Source organism: Sardina pilchardus, chromosome 17 (genome assembly GCF_963854185.1).
Source record: "Sardina pilchardus chromosome 17, fSarPil1.1, whole genome shotgun sequence".
NCBI classification, from domain to species: domain Eukaryota; kingdom Metazoa; phylum Chordata; class Actinopteri; order Clupeiformes; family Clupeidae; genus Sardina; species Sardina pilchardus.
In genome coordinates, this window is record NC_085010.1 from 14,053,346 (window position 1) to 14,073,426 (window position 20,081).

The window sequence follows — 20,081 nt, forward strand, 5'->3', positions numbered from 1 at the left end:
CATTAGAGAAACATTGATGCAAGTCATGAAAATTAATATTGCAATGCTGATAGTCAACTTGTCAACTCATAGGCTCCTCTGATAATAATGGACCACAATTGCCCAGATAATTTTTTTAAAGAAAGCAATAGTCTCTTTGTTGAAATGCAATACGCATGAACAGCTTTCTTGGATGTATGAAGCTGTTCGAACTTTCTGAAAAATGGAAATACGATGTCTAGCCAGCATGATCAGCGCGGGTGCGTATCCTATCCATGCATTTTTAAAGTACATGACCTAGCTGTGAAATTCACCGCAGCTCGTAGCCAGGTGCTAACACCGTTCGGCTGAATATAACGCCGGCGGTGAGGTCCAATTAATTAGCCTATCGGACAGCAATTCTGAGTGTGCAGTAGTCAATTAGTGTGTGCATGTTGCGTTCAGAATGCATAGCTTTGTGGAAGGAGATATGGAGAAACGTGTCAATCGCTAGGTGACAGATGTCAGCTCAACCTCATTAGCCTAAGTCTGTGGTGGTCTCCAGGGGCCTAAACATTCATGATGCAAATATACCTAACCTTTCTTTTTTTTTGTCTAAAGCAAGATGATATATATTATGATGTTATGTTAAAGCTTTGAGGGCTAGAAAAATAGAATAAGATAGAAAATAGAATAAAGTATACTGTATGCCTAGTAAACTTATAGCAAGAGCAGTGTAACCCACAGTAGGCTATGCGTTTCATTGACCTGAAATGTAGCAGGCAAATATTCGCAATACTTACTGTGCTTTTCTCATTCTGTGCAGACCCCCTTCTCCCCTTGCCATTGCTCCGCCTCATGGTCCCCCCACTACGGTTACTTGCAGCTGCCATGTGGCAAGTGACACAGCAGAGGCATGTGGAACATTATGGGATGCTAGAGGAGTTTGTTACCACAGTTACAGAGAGTGTTCCAGACCTGCTGAGCTATCGTCAGAGGGCCCAGTTGATTCTGGGCCTGAGGGCCAGGGTGAGCGAGGCCAGATGTTTAAAATGCATGTGACTCACTCCATACAGCCACAGTCCACAATTTAATGTGTGTCATTCGAAATGTGTGTGGTTATGTCTGCCGTCTCAGCTAATTTTGGAGCTGTGTCGTGGAGAAAACCCAGCTGATCAGAAAAGCCTACAGCCCCACCTAGATCGCATCCGTGCCCCTCCTGTTAATGTCATGAACAGTGAGGTATGAGCAACACAAACGTAGCATAGATGCATTTTGAAACATTAATCATGCATTTTTTTAACCTGTTACCACACTTCATGTTTGCAGGCTTGTGATGAGGAAGTAGAGGAGTCTGAGACCAATTTTCTGGTGCTTGTCCAGACCCTGTTGAAAGACCCTGCCGAGAGGGAGCACTTTTTTCAGGTGAGATTCATGTTACATTACAGTACTTACCATTTAGCAGAAGTTGTAATCCAGAGCGACTTCTAGGGAACTAATTAGGAGGACAATGCCCCTGGAGACTCTCAGAGTTACGTGCCTTGCTCAAGGGCACAGATGTGTCACTCCCTAGAATCAAACTCACACAACCTTCTGATTGGGAAGTGCAGATCACTGACCACAAACCACTAGACATTTGCATTTACATTTAGTCATATTTAGCTGACGTTTTTATCCCAATTGACTTACAGCAACAATAAAGTTACATTTCAAGTACATTGAAGATACAGCGCCAAGGTACATATTGTTACTGCAGTACTCATATAGAATAGAATAGAATAGAATAGAATAGAATAGAATAGAATAACAGTTCAAGTGAAGTCAAGGGAGGGAGAAGATAGATAGTCAGGATAGGGAAGAAGGTGCTGGGAGTGGTGAGAGCTAGATACATCATGTCCAGCTGTTACTCTAGTTAGTGCTAAGAGAGGAGGCACTTATAGAAGAGATGATCAGGAGATTTTTGATGAAAAAGATGGACGCCCATGCTCTGTTACTGGAACTGGTAGCACATTCCACCAACAGGGAGCAGTAACCAGAAATAACACCACTACCATCACCATAATACAGAGATAGTATTCTGTTGAAAACAAAAACAAAATCACATGGAGTCCTTTAACTGATTATTTCTCTCCCTTTCCTTTATCCCGATTTAGAATATCTTCCCAGTGGAATATGGCTATAAATATGACAAATCGTTACAGAGACTTATGTTGGATTTCCTGTCCAGATTGGAGCAGCTCTTACCAGTGCCAGATCTTACACAGGTACTGCTCTTAATTGTCTGTACTATGTGAGAGAAATAACATCTTATTGAATTAAATGTAAAGTTGAAGAACTGACATCAAGACATTCTGTTTGATATATTCAGGTATTCTATTAATATATTGTTCTTTTGAAGTTGTTTATGTAATAATAAGATGTGTGGTATGATGCAAGACTGCAGCCTATCTGTTTTGTGTGGTTATGATTGCATTGTGAATGCCATGAACAGTTTCAGTCAGTGTAAACATTGCCATTCTTGGTTTTTGCTGTTGCTTTTTCCTGTTACTTAACATTACAGTATGACGTGATTGTTGCCGATTTTTTAGATGGTGTCTTGGCTTAGCAGCAACCCCTCCAGCTTGGAAGAGTGTTTGCTCTCAGTCCCACTTGCAAACCAAACCAAGACCCTTCTGGGACACCACAGGAACCGTGGTCATCTGCATTTCACAGGTATTCTGATCCCACCCCAGATCTCTATTGCATCGTTACTGAGGGTTTTCTACTAACATGCTTTAAATGATCAACATCTTGTGTTGTAGATTCACTTCCATCCACCGGTGATGACTACATCCTGTCCTCCTTGTCCCTCCCGCCTCTCGTGCGAGTGGTGATCGCCACAGAGCAGCCTGACTCTGGAGAAGCGTCAGATTCCATGTCTGCTGTGGAGGGCCAGAATAAGGAAGACTTCCTGGACTACCCAGTAGACCTCTCCAAAGACGACAGAGGGAAGCTAAAGGGGAGCGAGACAGCGGAGGGGACAGACGAACGCGGTCCCAAATGGCTGGGGGACAGCGAAGAAGGAGATGCCTCCGAAAGTGGGGAGCGTGAATCGTGGATACCGATGACCTCGTGCGGTCGACCCCCACCCCCTCTGAGCCCGGCTCTCTTGGACCTCTCTCTGAAGCGGTCCGCGCCGGGCATCAGCGAATGTGGACAGCGCACATCAGAGGAAAGCACTGTGGCCAAAGCAGACCTGAAGAGGAGTCTGAACGGTCACACGTTTGCAGAGAAGAGGAAAATGACTGACAGCTCTGACCTGCTCCTTAAACGGCCAGCCGAGTCTCCACAGTCAAGGTCAGGAGTTAGAGTGACATAAAACAGTGTTTTATGTTTAGTTCGCCACTGACTACGTCCTAGTGATTACGTCCTAGTGATGGTGGGGATGTTGTGGGTTGTTTTTGTTTGTCCTTTACGTGTAGGTGTTTGTCAATGTGTGTACAATCTCTGCCAGTGCATCTCTGCATCTAGCACTTCTAGCATTTACGCTTGACTAGCCCCCTTCTCGAACTGTCACTTGATTCTATGCAAGAAGTACTTGCAGCACTAAGATGACCTTGTCACACTGTGCCTTGATGGTTTCCCTTTTCCATAAGTCGCTTTGTATTAAAGTGTCAGACCGTCAGCTAAATGACTAAATGTAGTGTAAATGTAATGCATCTCTGCATCAAGATACACCTTGCCTCACTAATTCATTCCTACCACTAAGTCATAGTGAATGAGATGTGTTCTGATGCAGTCTATCTGTAAACATATTCTACTGTTCCACAGGGATTGTGAAGAACCCAGCGCGGAATGTTCATTCATCTACTCCTGGGGAGGATACACGGGTATGAAAACACAAATAAGACTCCACATGTGATTTTTAACAAATGAGATACAACTGTGTGCACATTTGCGTGACCTTGAGGAATTTGTTGTTGGGAAATGTTTTGAGTGGTTTGCGTGTGTTTCAGATGTTCAGGATGTGCCCCAGCACCCTACAAATGATGTCTCCAAAGTCCCATGGTCTGATCAAGAAACCCTCAACTTGATTGACATTTGGGGGAAAGACAGCATCCAGCAAAGCCTGAAGGACTGTGTTCACAACAGACATATCTTCAATGTGATCTCCAAGAAGATGTTGGAGCGTGGATATCTGAGAACCGCAGAACAATGCCACACCAGAATCAAGCGGCTAAAAATGAGTTTCAAACAGTGCTATGAAAACAAGTGAGTATTGCACTAACTATGGACTGATTTTTAAAGGTTTAAGTAGACATTTTTTGTTTAGCATTAATAAAAATGTCACAACATGATATTTATATAGACATATTGATGATCTGAGTGACATGTGTATGCTAATAGATTGGCGACTTGCTCTTTGAAAAACAGCATCAATGGTGGAGACAGGTTGGAGTGTAAATTTTACGACCAGCTAGAGAGGATTCTGGTGACTGAGGGATCCTCCTCAACGTCTGAGGTCTCATACGACGTTCAAGAGATCATAGTTGGAGACCAACCACCAGAGGATCAGCCAACTAGAGAAGCATTCGAAGAAGACAAGGATTTCAAGTTCCTTGGTCACAGTGGTTTGGAAGGTACAACTGTTATTGTTATATTATGAAGCAGTAAACCCCAATAGACCATGCTTTACAGTCATTTTAGAACAGCTAGAGGCCTTTGTCAGGCATGATGCAGCATACGTGGCAGCATACGGGCATACGGGGCAGCCGTGGTGTACTGGTTAGGGCTTCGGGCTTGTAACCAGAGGGTTGCCGGTTCGATCCCTGACCAGTCCACCATGGCTGAGGTGCCCCTGAGCAAGGCACCTAACCCCTCACTGCTCCCCGAGCGCCGCTGGATGGGCAGGCAGCTTACTGCTCTGGGTTAGTGTGTGATTCACCTCACTGTGTGTGTGCTGTGTGTGTTCACTAATTCGGTTAAATTGGTTTAAATGCAGAGAAACTAATTTCCCTCACGGGATCAAAAAAAGTATATTCTATATTCTATATTCTATGACGCAGAGTGAATCAAATATTGTTATGTGGCAACCTGTATGTCAAAGATCATTTTTCCATCGGACAAATAGATTCATCCTGAAATCCTAACTTTATGTATCCTGATGACACGGAATAAAGTTTTTATGCTGTTGTTGTATACGTAAACAATCTTTTTAGATGTATTTTAATCCAGAGCAGTTGTCAGCAATACTGATTAGTGCCAATGAATGCAATTTGTCATAGGGACAAAAAATATTCCATGGACCGATCATGAAACTCAGACCCTGATTACCATCTGGGGAGAGGATCGCACACAGAGGGATTTGAGGGGCATTCATCGCAACGGACACATTTTCTCCATGATATCCAAGAAGATGTCCCCCTTTGGATATATCAGAACGGCCGAGCAATGCCAGTCAAGAGTGAAGAGGCTCAAGTTAAGTTTCCGACAGTGCTATGAGAACAACCAGTGAGTACCCAAAAGCATATGTGTACTTTTCTTATCACATGCACTGCTACATGTATAAACATTAACAAACCCAAACTCGTTTCAGTGATTGAGGGAATTTAGTGGAAAAACTACATGAAATATCCAAATAATACATGAAATATTTTATTCAGAATCTTTATTTTCAGAACCACACAGAAGACAACTCAGTTGTGGTATGTTCTCTTTCAGTACTCCCGGGAAGGAGAGAGTTGAATGCAAATTCTATGATCAACTGGAGAGACTGCTAGTTAATGAACTACCCTCGTATGTGGAAGCACTCGGTGCTGATCAGGACACAGACGCAGAGGCCAAAGACTCTGGAGACCCAGATAATGACTTTCCTGTCTACTCCTACCAGGAGATTGGTTAGTGCCATGTCCTATCAAAGCATTGTCATTGTTAATTAGTTTTTATGTGTGTCTCTCTGTGTATAAGGGGGCAAGCTCATCTATCTTTCTAAAAGCATTCCCTACAGGTCATTCTAGTCGTTGCACAGTTGTAAGCAACTGCCATTCTTGAAGCACAGGTCAAAGTGATGAACAATCGCAATTTATAAGGGCTCGCCTTTAAATTCATGTGTGGGATGTTGTGTTTGGATTCAATCAGTGATGCTGTCTCTGATCACATGCACTTCCTGTTATGAGTTAGACATTCTGAATGTGTCTTTTGAATATTCTACCTTGTGTCTTTTTTTGTTTCATTTTTAATTATTCTTTAATTATATTTTGTTATTATATTTATACTTTTATTACTCACTATAAACTATTACCATTTTATACTTTCATTTACTATTATTCTTTGATTTTGTTTATGTAAAGCACATTGTATGATTCTTGTGTATGAAATGCGCTGTATTAGGCCTTGTTTCACACATCAAGAATTCATACAAATATCTAGATATGTGGAAACGACCCCTAAATCAGCTTGATTTGACCTTGACTCTCTTGGCAATTTGTGACTCCTCAGAGGCAGCGGTCAACACCGCAGACGAGCGCAAGAAGGTTCCGTGGTCGGACAGCGAGACGCTGATCCTGCTGGAGCTGTGGGGGGAGGAGAAGGTGCAGAGGAACCTGCAGCGCTGCCCCCACAACGGCCACATCTACTCGGAGATATCCGATCGGCTCAACGCCCACGGCTACTTGCGCTCCTCGGAGCAGTGCCACACGCGCATCAAACGGCTGAAGCTCAGTTATAGGCAGTGTCGAGAAAGCATGAGGTAAGTTGGAAACATGTTGCATAGCCTACTGATGTTGTAGAAGGACTTCTGATGTTGTAGCTTCGGTGCTAAAACGTGTGTGACCTAGGGGTATGGAAATGTTCACAGAAAAAAATTGCATGTTTTTGTTTTTGAGAAGAAATAAATGTAATGCATTTTCCTTCTTAAACAGAATACATTGTTATGAAAGGCCACCAAAAAGTAGTGAAGTGTCATCAAATCATTTATGTGAGCCAAGCATCTATATGGCGACTCCAGGGTTTTCAGTAGAACAAAACTTGGGTAATGCTACTATAAAGAATGTCATCTGTCATCTTCCTTTGTGTGTTTTAGTTCATCAGAGGCTGAACATGTGGAGTTTAAGTTCTATGATTTGATGGAAGAGATCTTGAACAAGTATCCCTCCTCAAAGAAGGCAACAGTGCAGGACTTCATCAGTGACACCCATTCAGAGAAAGGTGGTGAGTTTCCATGATATTAGTGTTATATTTAAGAAACTACTTCTGCTTACACACTTCTCTCATACATAAATAGCCCCTCTGGTCATACTATACTGTATGTAGTGTCTAAGTAACCCATTAAGAATCACAAAATGTCCTCATTGTGTTTTAAAGTGTTTCTTACTGTCTGGGTGATATGTGACAAAAAAACAATTACCTTCATAGAAGCTTTTTGATACTTGGTACTTTTAGGAAGCTGAAAGTGACTCTGCAACTGACTAAGAACAGCCTACTCAGAGAATAAAGGCGCATTAATGTAATTAGTGTTATTTTAAGTGTGCATTAAGTAAGCACACTACCAGGTTCCCAGCACCGAGTCCCTATTAACCCTAAATATTGTTATTCACTCATTTAAATGTTCTTGGAGTAAGTGTTGCTATTTTAGTGAACTTTTAGTTACTGTACTGTCCTATCCAACTTTCGTTCTCCCTTCAACACTGAGATAAATTCACAAATCGCTTATAACATTGTACGTCTTTATGAGCTCTATTAGTGTGTTCCCTACAGATTCACACGCACCTGGCAGCCACGTGGCCCCTGACAGATCCGCATCAGGCTCCTGGTCTGACCTGGAGACCGTGGCGCTTATCGACATCTGGGCCCAGGACGAAGTCCAGAGGGGGCTGAAGGGCGTGGTGCACAATGGCCACGTGTTTTCGGACATATCTCAGAAGATGCACGACCTGGGCTACTCCAAGACCCCAGAGCAGTGCCGTTGGAAAGTGAAGACACTGCGGCAAAATTTCCGCCAGTGTTACGAAAGGAAGAAGTGTGTAATCGATGTTTTCCTTCGTACATGACTCAGTATCAGACTCGTCTGATTTTGAAAACGTCAGAACTTTCCCTCTTAATGCCAATATTATGTCCGTTATTCTGAACAGATGTGGGAGAGACAAAGTGGGATACAAATTCTATGATCAGCTCGAACAAGTTCTTGGCTACGAGGCACTCTCCATAGATGTCTTTGATGAAAAGGATGATCAAGAAACAGGTATGGCTCTAACATTTCTCAGTGGCATTTGCATAGTTGATGACGTATTAAGGTCTTAAGGTTCTCAGCCACTGTGTTTGAATTTTGGCTTGGGCCGGGCCATTTGAAGATTTAAAAATGTAAAATGTAGCATTTTTTTTTTAATGTAATTTCTAAGTCCTAAGTACATTACATTACAATTACTAAACACGTAAGGCACAGAAATGTTCCTTGCTTTAAGCCTTGTGTCCAGTCTAGTTGACCACTCGTGCTCCTCTTGGGCAGGAAGTGACAGCATCAGATTCACTCCCTGGTCAGAGCCAGAGACTCTGGCCCTCATCGAGATCTGGGGCAACAAGGACGTCCAGCAGAGCTTACGGGGCTGCATCCGAAACGGCCACATCTTTGCTGAGATATCGGAGAAGATGGCCGCCATGGGATTCCCCAAAAGCGCCGAGCAGTGTCACAAAAGAGTGACCAAGCTGCGTAAGACCTACCGGCGCTGTCGCAACAGCATGATGTAAGTCTGTTTGACTTCAATTCAAACTCTCACTGAAATTTGGGTAGTTAGTGTTAATATTGCGTCAGGTAGGGCAATGAGAATTCTTGATTTATGTATGATACGTTTCTGCCAAGTTTGGTGTACCCTTCCGACGGACCATGTCTTATCACCTTAGATGAGTGTATGTATACTGTGTGCCTGCTTAGGTGCATGTATTCTGCATATGTGTATTTATGCAGCTTCATGTTTTAATAGATGTCTGGGTATGTATTTATACAGTATGCCTCCAGTTAACTGTTCAAAATCTCCTCTTGGACGTTTTCAGACACGGTGGAAAACCAGTGCTCTTCAGATACTACAGGTTCTTGGAGCCAATTCTGGGCCATTTAAGTTTCTCAAATGATGCGGGAGATTTGAGCTTTGAGGCATCTATGGACACCACAGCAGATTCTGATCAAGAAACGGGTAAGGCACCTCATCTTCTTTTAAATGCAACAACAACATCTGATGAATGTGGAGGTGTACTCCATAATAAACTTCATTCATGAACTTTGTTTATAGGTAAGGTAAGGTAAGGTACTTTTATTTATATAGCGCATTTAATGTGCACTGAGTGCAGCCCAAAGCGCTTTACAGAACACAGAGACACAGAGACAGTGCCGAAACGGAGTGGCGTAGTCGCCAGCGTACCCATGACAACACAACAAACAAAACAAATTCACAAAATAACAAGACAAGATGCCGGACGGAGTGCCGTAATCGCCAGCGTACCCGTGGCACCAAGACATACAATACAAGACATACAATAAACAAATGTTAAATAAATAATAAAACAAACAAAAAACAGAAAAGTCCACGTCAACTTAGTCCAATCGACTGCACTCAAGTCCCAGGGCAATGAAGACGCACAGCCTAGCCTAGCTATCAGGCCAACCGAAGACGGCGCTAGACAGGCCGTCTGGAGAGCACCATGAAGCAGTAGGCCTAGCAGCAGAAGCACCAAGCAGTCCAAAGTTGTGAGCGACCCTGCAGATGAGCAATTCGGTGGACCCCCGACAGCAACAGTTGCCTCCGGCCTCCATCGCCAGCACCGCTGCAGAGCATGGCATTATAAACACTGTTACTTCCAGAGGTGGACAAGCCCAGCTTCAGAAAGTAAAAATCCGACCACATATCGGTGCCAATCATTCATTTAAACCATCTGATTCAAATGACCACAACTCTTCAGCTAGGTAGACCAGCTAATTAGTGAGATCATCTGTGTTAAGTGCACAGGTAGAACCAATACGTGGTTTTTACTTTCTGAAGCTGGATTTCTCCGCCTCTGATTACTTCATAGATTAACTCATAGGCCCATTGCATCCCATGCAATCCCATTCCCTATCAGAATCCCAGCGGGCAGCCAGGAGAGCTGTGGCAGAGTCCAGCCGCAAGATGCCCTGGTCGGACCGCGAGACCAAGGCCCTGCTGGACATCTGGGGCGAGGACCGCATCCAGTACAACCTGCGGGGCTGCCTCAAGAACAAGCACATCTTCAAGCACATCTCCAAGAGGCTGGTGGGACAGGGCTTCATACGGACAGCCGAGCAGTGCCAGACACGAGTGAAGCGGCTCAAGGCCAGGTTCTACCACGAGAAGTGAGTGAGTTTGAAGACAGTTTGTAGGCAGAATTGTGGATTCGGTCGGGTAAGAATGGTTGACAGCCATACATAGTGTGTCTCTAGCTTAAAATAGTGACTTTAAGAAACAAGAATTTATCATTTGTTTAAACAGTCGTGTGTGTGTGTGTGTGTGTGTGTGTGTGTGTGTGTGTGTGTGTGTGTGTGTTTGTGTTATGCACAGGGAGGATTGCAAGTTCTATGAACAACTGGAGCAGATATTCCTGAAGGAGATCTCCATGAATAGTTTACCAGAGGAGCCACTGGATATGACGGGAGAGCTAGAGTCCTTAACAGATTCAGATCCAGGTGAGATATTGAAGCCCACAAATGGGCAAAAGGATAAAGGACAGCAAATGAAAGGGTCACAGTAGGTAGCAGTCATGTTATGTTCCTTTCGTGAGAAACTGACTTTTGTATATAGTGTAAAGCTTGACCTCTCAACGTAGTTTCGGAGGCTAACTTTAAGGTAGGGATCACACTGGCAAGCCGCAGGTTTCCTATTGTTCTCTATAGCGGAACGCTAGCATTGAACAAGCTGAGCGTTGAACTTGGTTCAACTGTCAAAGCGAAACACGAGAGTATTCAATTGTCAGTTTAGGCAAGCCATATGTGTTGCTTAGGAGCGAGATAGAACTTATTGTGCTCCGAGCGTTGCGTTAAGCTTACCGCTGGCGCTTCGTTATTTCTAGCGTGAATCCCCGCCTAACCCCCGTCTGCCACCTGCCCTCAGAGTCACCGGTCCCTGCTGCCCTTCGACCTCCGGAGGGCCCAAAGCTGCCATGGATGGACAGCGAGACGCAGGTCCTGATCGATATCTGGGGGAGCGATGCCATCCAGAGCAGTCTGAGGGGCTGCGTGAAGAACAAGCACATCTTCGCCCAGATCTCGCACGCCATGGCGGAGAGGGGCTACGCACGCACGGCCGAGCAGTGCCAGTCCAGGGTGAAGAGGCTGAAGGCCAGCTACCGACAGAGCAGCGAGAGCCACAGGTGGGGAGAAGGGACCGCTCTATGGTCTCTAGCCTCATGATATAAGAGCATACAGTATGTGTGCTATTTAGTTGTGCTACTTTGAACTCTTGGACTTTTTTAACTCCGTCAAGGAGGTTATGTTTTCATCAGGGTTTGTCTGTTTGTCTGTCTGTTTGTTGTTCTGTTTGTTAGCAAGATAACTCAAAAAGTGATGGATGGATTTCGATGACATTTTCAGGGAAGGTCTGAAATGACCCAAGGAAGAAACGATTATATTTTGGGAGTGATCCGTATCACCGTCTGGATTCAGGAGGCGGTTATGTTTTTCGCGTGGCGGTGTAATGGCATTGTATGGCCACGTGGTGGCGATCTGAATAGTTTAGGTTCAAATGTATGACAACCAAGGAAGAACAATACAGGCGGGGGTCTGCACTCTGAGTGCTTTTCTAGTTGCCTTTATTTTATAGGAGAGTGAAGGTATGGACAGGAACTAAGTGGGGGATAGAAATTGGGTGGGATCGGGAAATGACCTGAGCCGGATTCTTGAGCACTTGGGACTGATTTTGGTATTGGCCAGCTGCACCACAGCGTCACCACCCTTGTATTTTATTTTTTCCATGTCTGATTATTCACATTCACTGTGAGTATTCATGATGCCTCAACTTTTTTATCCATGTGGAAACAGATCAGTTGTATGTTATTGTCAAAGCTACCAAATACATAGATAGGGAGCTATGGTGCAACTGACTGCTGCGCCCATTTACAGGCTGTAAGTGCCCAGCACCCGGGCTGGAATCTGACCGCCGGCCATTTCTTAATCCCTCCCCATCTCTCTCTCCCCTTCGCCTCGTGTCACTCCTCCCTGTCGTACCTAAAAGTCAAAAAGGCCCATAGAATATATCCAAATCACCAATAAATTGCCAAAAAAACGGACTAATTTGTGTTTCATAAATCATCAGTGGCAGCATTCAAAATTGTTACCGGTATTCTTTTTCTTGCACGACACAGGCGTGGAGGAGAACGGATCGAGTGTAAATTCTATGATCAGCTGGCGAGGATATTTGGACATGAGCTTTCAACAGTAGATCCCTCGCCCAATGAGACTGCGGCCATGGCAGCGGATGGGGCAGATGTTGGGCTTGCCCTGGAGAACACAAGCACACAGAAAGGTATTCAGCCCACGGTCTAATACTAAATCTTATATTACCTTACACAAAATGAATATCTTAAACATAATGGTCTGCTGTTCGACCACACAGAACTCGGTTGTTCTTTATTCTACAGACTCACCAGAAGTAGTCCGTCCGGACTTTCCACAGACCACCAGTGAAGCCACCACTCTCCGTGACACCACTGGCCGAGAAGGAGCCCCCGAGGAGGTGAGGAGCCTCTCGTTTCGGACTGCGGACCAGACGCAGCAGGAAGAGGCGGAAAGTGCGCAGGAGGACCACGCAAGCCTGAGACGACCGAGGAGAAGCTTGAGGGAGATTCGAGCAAACAGCAGCAAAGCACAATGAAACATCACCACCCACCCCAGTCATAGCCCGACAACCTAAGCTGTAGCAACTTAATGTAGTAGTAACTTTAACAAGATTCAAAAAAGGCAGTGTCACGTGACTGGCTTGCCATGATAAGGTAATTCCCTGTATTTAGTTCATCCATTATACCTCTAGATACACCACATGCAGTAGAATAGCTCTATGTAAGCTGTGGGGAGTCAAAACTCAATTCTAATCCGCCTACCCTAATTAACCGACTATTCACCGAAGTTTACACAGTGGTTGCATAAAACCCTGTTCTGCAGTTTGTACACAATGTGACTAATACACAGGAAATGAATGTGTATCACCCAATTCTCCCTGCTATTCAGAGCTCAGTAGTGACTTAGTTGGTTACACCATACTTCAAATGGTGAAGAGAGACAATGGAACTTGTCTGGGGTGATAAGTCTGAACTTCAACCAGAGTGCCTAATTTACTCAGAGTTCCTTAGCCTTCTGATAGCAGGAAAGCCCTTTTAACAGTATACTACATACCACATTCTTGCACCAACACGACCTTGTGAATATTGTTGTGTCTTACACATTATGTGACTACTACTCAAACTCTTAGTGAGGTACTGTAGACGTGAAGGACTGTACTGTTTATAAGGCAGAAATAACCCCCAGAGTTCAGTCTATTAGTCTAGTAGTCTTAGTCTAGTAGGTGTGTGTGGAGAAAAGTTGAAAAGTTGTTTCCTCTTCTGTGTCTTCTTTGAAGCCAAGAATACACGTTCATGAAGATGATGTTGCCACAAGAGCTCTCAGCTTTCTGGTCTGGGTTCATGCCTTGTAACATCTCTTGCCTTGACTTTATTTTAGACTGTTGATCTATATTTATTTCCAAAACTCCTAAAAGGAGTTGTGACACATGAATGTATTTATGTTCTTTAAAATGTACATCCGTCAAAGAACTTTCTTTGTCAGTTTTATACTGACATTAAATTCCTGTTAGTCCTGTACACACATGTTTGTATTTGTATCCACAAGCCCTTGTTGAAATCCATTGTTTTAAGGGAAAACAAAATAAACGGAGACATCTATTTACGGCTGAAACCGTAATCTTCATGGAATTGTATTACCAAGAGTACAGGGGACATTAATCTGTTTTAGACTTTATTTACTCAGGAGAAGAGCTGTGGCCTCTTCTTTCTGTGGTCACTGGCACTGAAAACTGCCAAGGCACAGCAGCGCACATTGGTAAAATTAGGTACTGGATGCATTCATGGGCAGAAAATATAGCCCAACACGCTGGGTTAATGGAACCCAGTGCTGGGTCGGTTAAGGACTGGGTTAAATATAACCCAATGTTGGGTCAGTCATTATCTGGCTGCACATGGGTTATTTTTGGGTTAATTTTTAGTGTTGTTTGCCGCCTTGGGGTGCCACATAGGCAAACGTATTTCAGCAACTGTTGCAAATTAATTTGTCTTACATACAGTATCATATACTGTGAGCATGACAGGTCACAGGTTGTTTGTGAGCGTCCTCGGGTTTCCTTTCCTGGTGAGCAGGGGAATACACAGACTGCATTTAGAAAACAAATACCTCAAATCATTGTCCTGGCTGTGCTGTGACTATTGGTCATTGTTAGTTTAACACTTATGTATATAGCTTTTAGTATTTTGAAAAGTCTCTGATGATGTTGATGATGGTGGTGTGTCGTGTTTGTGTTTTGAACATGATCAAAAAGCCCCAGACATAAAAACTAAATATTGAGCAACAGACATACCTTTCATATCTGCTTTCAACATCCTGAAACATTTGAACGAAAAAGGGAAGAGAAAGTCTGCGGCTGTAAAAAAGACCAATCTAATTTTAGTTAGTGAGTGATTCTTTGTAGATAGTTTTTTTTTTCTTTTTTTTATCAAAGAAAACAATCCTTTACAGTCAACCTGTCAAATCATGGGCAAATAAAACAGGTGAATTATTTATTCAGATGTTTTTTTTTCAGCCAAAGTGAGACATCAAAAATAGTTGCCAGTGCACAACACAAAATGCCCCATTACAGACATAGATATATATATGACAATACAGTATGCATTACAGAGGCTGTATCTGAGTGCAATAACTGTGAAAACAAGTAGATGCCTGCAGATCTGATTCAGCCTTTATGAACATGAGTAGCAACTCCAAAACAGGCTCTTTCATTAGCGCTGCGTGGGCAAAACTGGAAAACAAAATTACGCATATGAAGTTGAAGTTCTCATAAGATGATTGTAATGTTAGCCAGGGCAGTTAAAGGGTATGAGATGCCCCAAGGGGTTTGGGATTTATGTTCTGCTGGTAACACAAGACTGGTGGTAGAAATCATCCAGAACAATCCAGACTTCGGTAACCTGCATCTCTGACATTTTGCAACAGACGCCAAAATGAAAGGAGTAAATAATAGTGTCAGTTGATGGGGAAACAAGATAAAGGCTGCTGCTCTTTGAGGTTATTATTGGTAGTGTTTAACACCTATAGTGCTTGTTTAAGGAAGTGTTTTTTTGTAAGCAAAACAGCATAGTCAAATGCTCAGAGTATGTCCTTTAGTCAGTACCTCTGGTTTTGATCACTGTAAGGATGTTTGATGATGGGATTTACCAGAATTATGGTGGAGGGGTCATACAAAGCAATGAGGAACACACAAGGAAGAAAAATGACAGACAGATCTTCAGCGGTAATATTTTTCATCAGTAAAATAACATATTGCATGCATGCTGTTCTAATATCTCAAATGATGAGGTCTTAATTCTGAAATGTATTTTATGATATAATATGTCTTTCCTTGCCATTTTTTTCCCTTTTACATAAAAGTCAAGGAAATGTTCCCTTTTAATGAGTACTAAAATCAGGGCAAGGCCATTTTCGCTTTTACTAAAGGCCCAGTCTTCTAATGAAAAGGAAGACTGAGCATCTTTATGTAAACTGACAGGTCCGGAGTTGAGCTCACAGGCTGTTGCACCTTGATGGGATTCTACCAAGATCACGCTGATTGCAACATGCATTGTACTCCTGTGTGGAGTCGTTGTCCTGGGTGTGCTCTGTGAGTATTCGTCTTTAGATTTATTAGAGCTTTAGTAGCCTATTTTGATTTTTACTTTTAGTGACACATCAACGTTGGCTGTTAAAGACAAGATATCTCCTATAGTTGAGTGCACATGAGAAGAAGCGTGCTAAATTAATTTGATCGAGCATTTATGAAAATAAAGCTCCGTACAGATTCATTCATTTCCATAGGCAAAACAGTCCTGAAGGAAAATATTGTTCACATATTCATCAAGATGAAATGTACCAGTCATGTATTTTTGACATTATAGCAACAGACCACATGAAAAGCCTTATATAAATGATTGGGACACATTATAGAAACTAAGTATGACTTTGGAATATTATAAGTACATTGTACTATAGGAACACTAGGCCTAGGAAATAATGGTTGATAATGGTTTAGGTTATGTCCTCACTTGGCATCTAGATTGAATTGAATTAACAATGTTTTTTAATGCTGTTCATCTTTTTGGTAAGCTAAAGGCAGTTCATAGATATTTTAATGACATGTTCCTGCCAGCAGATGGCATCAAAGGGAAGAACCAACAACAACAAGTCACTTCCATCAAAGCAATGGCAAAAACAGGTGCATTTATTTCTCCATCTGAAAAAGTCTTTCAGCCAAAGGGAATGATTCTAATATGCAAGGACACAAAATGTGACATCAAATCAAAGAACATTAGTTATGTAACAACCTCTAAGACGAACGACCACTAGAGACGGTAAAACCTGTGATTTTTACATGTGTAGCGTGGATCATGTCAAGCCATGATGTGTATACCTCGTGCTTAAGTAGCCCTGTTGCATATTTGTCATTTTATCTTTATTTATTATCCTCTGAAAATGTCTCTAATCTTTAAACCACTCTTTTAGGTATGTTACACTCAGAATATCTGCTGTACAAATACAACAACAGTTTTCAGATAGGGGTTTAGTTCCTTAAGGCCAGGACTATTCAGAAACCGCTGTCTTTTTTTGTTCATGTTTAAGTAAAATCTCTGGTAAAATGAACAGAAGCTGTTGAGCTCCTCTTTCTGAGCTGTTCACACTATAGGCCTACTATCATCACCTTCCTAGTCATCATTAGTCAAACATTTTGTCATATAATCTCCTCCTGTTGCTGACTTGCTAGTAAAATCACCCACATCCTCAGTTGAACAGATGAGATCACGCTTTTCCACTCCTGTATGGCCGAAGTCTGGGCTGTTTTATTTTGCCAAGTCAAAAGACAATGAGACTTGACAACAGACTAGAGGGAGAAGTGAAGAGATGCATGCCTCCTCAGAATGATTTAGTTTGTTTTGTTAGCGTTATTGTTAACCGAGCTGAAGATTTAAATTGCTTAAGTTACAAAGGCATGTTCAAATATTTGGGCTCAAGTCATTAAGTCATTTATTTCTGTTATGTTATTGACATAGGCCTACATTGTTATTAGTATGTCAATAGTCATATTCTGCCACAACCTTTATTAGTGACAAATAAATATAATATATAAAATGTTGTGTTTTCTGAGAAACCTGAAAAAATGACTAAGGCTGGCAATTATTAGTGTGATGGTGATGATATGTATTCTTTATGGGCTATGAAGTCTCTGATAGCAGCACAGTGGAACGGTCTGCCTACATCTAACATCCATGCTGTATCAAAAGCGATATGGTTTCCAGGTGACAGTGACATAGTGACATGTTTACAATGTTTCTGTTAGAAGACCCTATAGACCTACAGTATGTGCAGTCTATGTAACACTCGGCCCCAGTTCTATTTGATATTTGATCGGAACTGTGCGTCCAAGCTGTGCATGGATAACATTCAGGCTATCTTGCCTGCCAGTCAGGAGGTATGAGATGGATCTTAAGGTTGGGTGACCAAGATGTGAAAAAAAGAACTAAGGAACTACAGTAAAATGTGCAGGGTTTTGTTAAACAGGAACCAAACGGAAATTCCTGTATTCTCAAGAACTCCTGAACTGGACAGAAAGTCGTAGGAAGTGTGTCTCTGCAGGAGGAGATTTGGTGACTATTTACACAGAAGAGGAACAGGTAGGTAAAGAAGGCCCAATATACAGTAGAAAGCAAAGTCCCGGTGAAGACCCAATAAATAAACAGACACTTATTTATTTATTTATTTTTCCAGTTGTTGCTGCTGTTCTCAATCAACAGCACCCATGAGGTTCCCTATTGGATTGGACTGACTGACATGGAAAAAGAAGGCCAATGGTTATGGTCAGATGGTAAACCTTTGCAGGACAATCTGACGTAAGAGTAACTTTGCTTCTGTCATGACCACTTTGTCAAGAAAAGAGTTTTATTTGCTATTGCATGAAATACATTTTGGTGGTATGTTCTGTTCTGGGGGCCCCCTGCCCTTCCATGTTCAAACATGTAAAGCCCAAGGCAGGGAGAGCAGCAATAAATCCCCCATGGGATTCAGAACAGAACCAAGACATTGATAAGTCAGACGTATGAGGGAGTTAAGGAGAGGACGTGGATGGCAAAATAGCAGAAAAAGCCACTGGTAGCAGATTGGCAAAGGCAGTTTAAATAAGCGTGCTGAATGATCTACGCCAATGAAAGCGGGACCTGGCTGGCTGGCACTCAGCTGAGCTGTTAGATTGACAGTCAGCTGGGCCATCCAAGGAAGCTAGTGAGACTCCGTGACCTGCCTGCAGTAACACTGTGCTTCATTTGTGTGTGGAATTAGAGTTAGATGCAAATCCTGTCAAAAACAAATTGTTTGATGTTCTGTCTAATTTAACCAGTGCCTTGACTTAAATAATTACTCTTTCTATTAAGCTTCTGAGAGCGAAGAGCAGCATCTGGCAGTGAAGATTTTAGCAGATCATGTCATCAAACACATCTCATTTGTGATGTGTACCCTTGTGTCCCTGCAAACGAAGGCTAGTCATCGAGACTGCCAATAAAAAACATTTCTTTTATCTGCGTATAAATATATTCTAGTATTTTAGTTTAAATTATTTCTGTTCACTTTTTGGATAAGTGCAGCATCTATAACTGAACATGTCAATCATGTCAATAAAAATATCTCTTTTGTGATACGTACTCTAGATTCTGGGATAAGGATCAACCTGACGATGGACCAGATAAGAAGTACGCAGCTGGCCAGGATTGTGTTTGGATTCGAAATGTATATCGTATCAATAACTGGATGGATGGATATTGCAGTCATCTTCATGGAAGAATATGTGAAGTATAATAATGACACCAATTGTAATCCAGTGTAATGTTACCTTTTTTAAATACTGTACATGTTTCTTATTATTTGAAGTCTTTGATTACTTTCGTTTTCAATCAGAATATGGCCAATATGCATGTTGTAAACTTGCTTGTCAGCAAACACTTGTTTCAGTATGTGTTGCCATTGCTTTTGCTGAACTAATGTTGGTGTCAGCCAGTTGTACTCTGAAAACATTTTGCATTCTTTTACCATTCAACTTTTTAATCTTAATATTGATGAAGTATATTTTTAGGATTCCCTCTTTTGGTGATTGTAAGTTATGTCAAGTAAAACTTGCTTGCAATTGTTACTGTATCGGCAAAATAAAATGAAAGGTGCCACCATATCGTTCCAGAACACTGGATAGACTCCCATTGCTGCCGCCCCATAATTCTTTATCTAGATCAGTGGGAACGAGGACCGAGGAAGGAAGGGAGGATAGATAAAAAGGCGAATGAGAATGGGCCCATAGTGCCTCTGAAGTTCGCCTACAGAAAGGACTCAAAGCTGTCCTCTTTGCCAATAAAAGGAGATCTGGGTGTTTGAAGCTACCTACCTATGGCAAGTTGCACTTAGTTTTTAGCTCAGGAGTAGCAAAATGTAAAATAAATGTATCGAAGGTACCGACTTCAAGAGATCAAAAGTGTGTAGTGCAAAACATCTGTATTCCAGACTTCTTCATCTTTGTGAGAGTTAACAGGTATGATAATTCATAATCCCCATGCTCTTTTCCCATTGGGAAAATTGTAAGATACCTTATCTCCATATATGGGCAAAGATGGTAGCTTTTTTGGAGGGGAACTTTGGAGATCTATGCAGGCATTCCAGACACACAGAAAACAGACTCAGTTCTCCCTACAAAATGAGTTTTAGTCCACTGACTTAATTGGCAACATTAATTCAAATTGTATATAGTTACTGTGTGTGTGTGTGTGTGTGTGTGTGTGTGTGTGTGTGTGTAATATATATATACAAGCACTTTTAGAAT

General features: G+C 42.2%; 1 protein-coding gene and 1 long non-coding RNA gene across 2 annotated transcripts; both read left to right on the forward strand.

Annotated features, from left to right (window-relative positions):
• Positions 1–109: 109 nt before the first annotated feature.
• zgc:113263 (uncharacterized protein LOC503753 homolog) lies at positions 110–13,810 on the forward strand. The gene is made up of 23 exons (XM_062518009.1): positions 110–239; positions 785–987; positions 1,096–1,200; positions 1,288–1,383; positions 2,112–2,222; positions 2,547–2,670; positions 2,760–3,294; positions 3,769–3,827; positions 3,954–4,209; positions 4,372–4,577; positions 5,223–5,448; positions 5,659–5,834; positions 6,436–6,685; positions 7,019–7,146; positions 7,693–7,954; positions 8,067–8,176; positions 8,441–8,675; positions 8,983–9,122; positions 10,045–10,294; positions 10,500–10,624; positions 11,049–11,307; positions 12,298–12,458; positions 12,574–13,810. The coding sequence occupies exons 1-23, from the start codon at positions 203–205 to the stop codon at positions 12,804–12,806; spliced, it is 4,287 nt and encodes a 1,428-aa protein (XP_062373993.1). The 5' UTR covers positions 110–202; the 3' UTR covers positions 12,807–13,810.
• A 1,550-nt stretch (positions 13,811–15,360) lies between these two features.
• On the forward strand, positions 15,361–19,441 carry LOC134062121 (uncharacterized). Its single transcript, XR_009935411.1, has 6 exons — positions 15,361–15,488; positions 15,744–15,854; positions 16,383–16,445; positions 17,786–17,898; positions 17,993–18,114; positions 18,925–19,441. It is a non-coding gene; the product is annotated as an uncharacterized LOC134062121 (long non-coding RNA).
• The last annotated feature ends 640 nt before the right edge of the window (positions 19,442–20,081 follow it).

Bases quoted from the DNA above. Each gene is read 5' to 3' on its own strand.
- zgc:113263 (XM_062518009.1), top strand. From the start codon at position 203: ATGGAAATACGATGTCTAGCCAGCATGATCAGCGCGG. The intron at 4,210-4,371 runs GTGAGTATTGCA...TTTGAAAAACAG, and splicing joins AAACAGTGCTATGAAAACAA to CATCAATGGTGGAGACAGGT. The intron at 12,459-12,573 runs GTATTCAGCCCA...TTTATTCTACAG, and splicing joins GAACACAAGCACACAGAAAG to ACTCACCAGAAGTAGTCCGT.